General features: G+C 58.4%; 1 protein-coding gene across 1 annotated transcript in view; it reads left to right on the top strand.

Moving 5' to 3' along the window:
* amer2 (APC membrane recruitment protein 2) overlaps nt 1-1,947 on the top strand; it is a 2,091-nt gene extending 144 nt beyond the window's left edge. Inside the window, exon 1 of the mRNA XM_071909955.2 lies at nt 1-1,947. This exon is cut by the window's left edge and continues 144 nt beyond it. Within this exon, the coding sequence (XP_071766056.2) occupies nt 1-1,947 (1,947 nt within the window).
* The last annotated feature ends 996 nt before the right edge of the window (nt 1,948-2,943 follow it).

Raw genomic sequence — 2,943 nt, 5'->3', positions numbered from 1 at the left:
AACAAAGGAGCCACGAACAACGGGAATTCTGACAACGGGAATTCTGTGAATGGGAACAGCTCGGCTGCATCTGCGGAGCTCGTTAGGAGCAAAACGCACGACGGGCTAACGGGCGCTAACAACGACGCCGACGGACAGAGAGCGGAGGGGCCGGGCGGCCGGGAGGCGGTGCCGGTGAGGTCTCTCAGCAAATCGCTGAGCTTCTTCTCTCTGCTCCGGCGTGGGAGTATGAGGGCGAGTGAGAACGGAGGGGCGGGGCTCGCCAGGAGAGGGAGGGGCCTGAAGGGCTTGTTCAGCAGCATGCGGTGGAGACGGAAGGATAAAACAAGCGAGGGAGAGGGGGAGGTGGTGGAGGGGAGGCGGGCAAGGGGTGGGGATGTCGCCCCCTTGGATGAGGTGAAGGACATTACTCTCACCCTTGAGCCTCCTCCACACCAGCATCAGGAGGATCATGGGAATTCGGAGGTAGAACCCAACCTCCAGGCGGCGGAGACTCCCGTTGCCAGCGTTACCATGACACCCCCACACTGCGTTGCCATGCCAGGGGCGTCCGGTGAGTCGGACTCTGTCTTTCCTTACACACCCACCGACTCGCCGCTGCGTCCTCCCATCTCCAAAGCCAAAGCCTCAATCTCCAGCCTCACCCCCTCCCTCGCCACGCCCCCTTTGGACCGCTGCAGCGCGGCCGACCCGCCCTCGGAACCCTCGGTGGACCGCCTCTGCTCCCTCCTCTTCACCGACGTCACGTCCCTCAAGAGCTTCGATTCGCTGACGGGCTGCGGTGACATTATCGCTGACGCGGAGGAGGAGGGGCCGGCGGGCAACGGGGGCAGCGGCACCAGCAGCAGCAGCAGTGGGGGAGGAGGGGGGAGTGTAGGAGGAGCGGGAGGCGGGAGAGCCTCTGGGATCATCGGTTCCGCGTCCCAACGGTCCCCGTCCAAACCCCCTCTGCCTTCCCAGCTGACCCAGCCCATGTTCTCCGCCGCCCCCAGCTCGGTGCCCGCCTCCCTCCCCGCCAGGGTGCGGGTGACCCCTCCGCCTCAGCAGCACCCGGCCGGTAGCGGGGTGGTGGCCTACATGGGCGGAGGGGAGGAAATGGCGAGCCCGGAAGGAGTGGACGACGCAGACATGCAGGGCCTCTGGCACATGCTGCCCTCCACGGGGGACAACTCCCCCGCTCTGCCCCGATCTCACCAACCCCCCACCACCAACCCCACCGCCACCCACCCCCCTCGCTCCGCCTCCAACACCCCCGGCGGCCACCACCCCTCGGCGCCCCGGAGCGCAGACCGGAAGGTTCCCCAGGTCAAAGCGCTGGGGCTCAGTAAGATTCCTGTGGTCGGGGCAGCGGGAGGCCGGGCAGCAAAGCCCCCGCTGCCTCACGCACACGCCCGCCATCCCGCATCGCCCGGTGAGAAGGAGCCACTCAGCGACGAGGGCTACTGGGACACGCCCTCGGCCACGCCCACGGCGACGCCCGACGAGGGCGGGCTGCAGCGGAACCAGAGGATGGCCCTATCAAGAGACAGCTGCTCCGGCGACCACCTCTACGACCTCTACAACGACCCGGAAGAGGAAGGGGAGGACGAAGAGCAGGAGGGAGACGAAGATCTAACCAGCACTCCTTCGCCCTCCACCGAATACAAACTGAGCCCCTCCTCCCAAACCACCCCTCCGTCCTCCTCCTCTTCCTCCTCCTTCCGATCCATGAAAGGCAGCACCAGCCTGCCCCGGGAATCCAAGATCCCGGTCAGTAGCAGACAGACCACGCCCCCGCACTCTGTAAGCCAGTCAGCTCTCTCGTCTGTCCTAGAGGCCGATGCCCCTCCGCCAAAGACCCAAGCGCCTGCCCCGGCTCGCACTAGAATCCCCGTTTCCAAGGTGCCCGTCCGTCGCTCTGGAAACAAACCTGGCAACACACCCAGAGGATCCGCCCACAAGAAGTAGTTTCTGTCAAAGGGGCGGTTTTCCTCCAACTAACTTATGGACTTGAGTGTATATCACTACAGTGCTGTTTATGTGGAGCCAAAAGCTTTCCCAGACCAAGAAAAATGTTGAGCTGTAGAGTTAACAGCCTATAAATTCCTCTCAAATCTTAAAAGCTCTCATTCCTTAAGTGTTTCGGGTTTCGGCTCTGGGACAGAATCAATGGTTTTGTTCACTTGAGAAAGTCACGAGGAGACTCCAAAAGCGGGGTTAAGACTTCACAGCCCTCACTGGAACTTTGGAGGTTGACTCTTGACAATCCATAGACTTTCTTTGGACATATTTAGCCATTTAACTTCCTGGAAAAGTTCCTGACCTGCCGAATGTTTGGCAGCCACTCTTGACAGCTTGTCTCTCCCTCAGTCTTGGTGGATATTGTTGACGACGAACACCTGATCACACCTGCACATTGCAAAACAAAAGAGCACCTTTTTTTCCCCTCTTACATTTTTCTTAAGTCTCACATGACATGAGTCAGTTTGCTCAGTAGGGCCTAATCTAATCAAAGTTTTTGTTTGAGTTTGTCATCTTGTCTAATCTGTAACAAATTACCTCCTAATCCTCTGATGTTAGAGCCAAAGTTCTAAAACGCCAATCTTCATTCTACAGCCTCTAACACAGACTGGCACCGACACACCAATACCCACAGCTTGGATTACACCGGCTTTTTTTTTTGTTTGACTGTTGTTATATATATTTTTTTATTTTTGCATTTTGAAGATAGCTAATTTCTGACCGCACACTGACTACTATGTGCAAGTATACACATGAACGCTGACATCTGAAGGCAACTTTAACCATTTACATCAAACGCTCTCCATCTTTCCTACTAGCAGCTACTAATGTGGCAAAGCTGCCCTGCCTGAGGCCTGCTGGGACAGAATATCTTCTTTGGTTTGGCGGGGGAGGGGGGGGGGGGGGGGGGGGGCTCTCCATGGGACTGGCTGTGTTTGGATT

Source organism: Centroberyx gerrardi, chromosome 22 (assembly GCF_048128805.1).
Source record: "Centroberyx gerrardi isolate f3 chromosome 22, fCenGer3.hap1.cur.20231027, whole genome shotgun sequence".
NCBI lineage: Eukaryota > Metazoa > Chordata > Actinopteri > Beryciformes > Berycidae > Centroberyx > Centroberyx gerrardi.
This window is presented reverse-complemented; position numbering and strand designations above follow the sequence as displayed.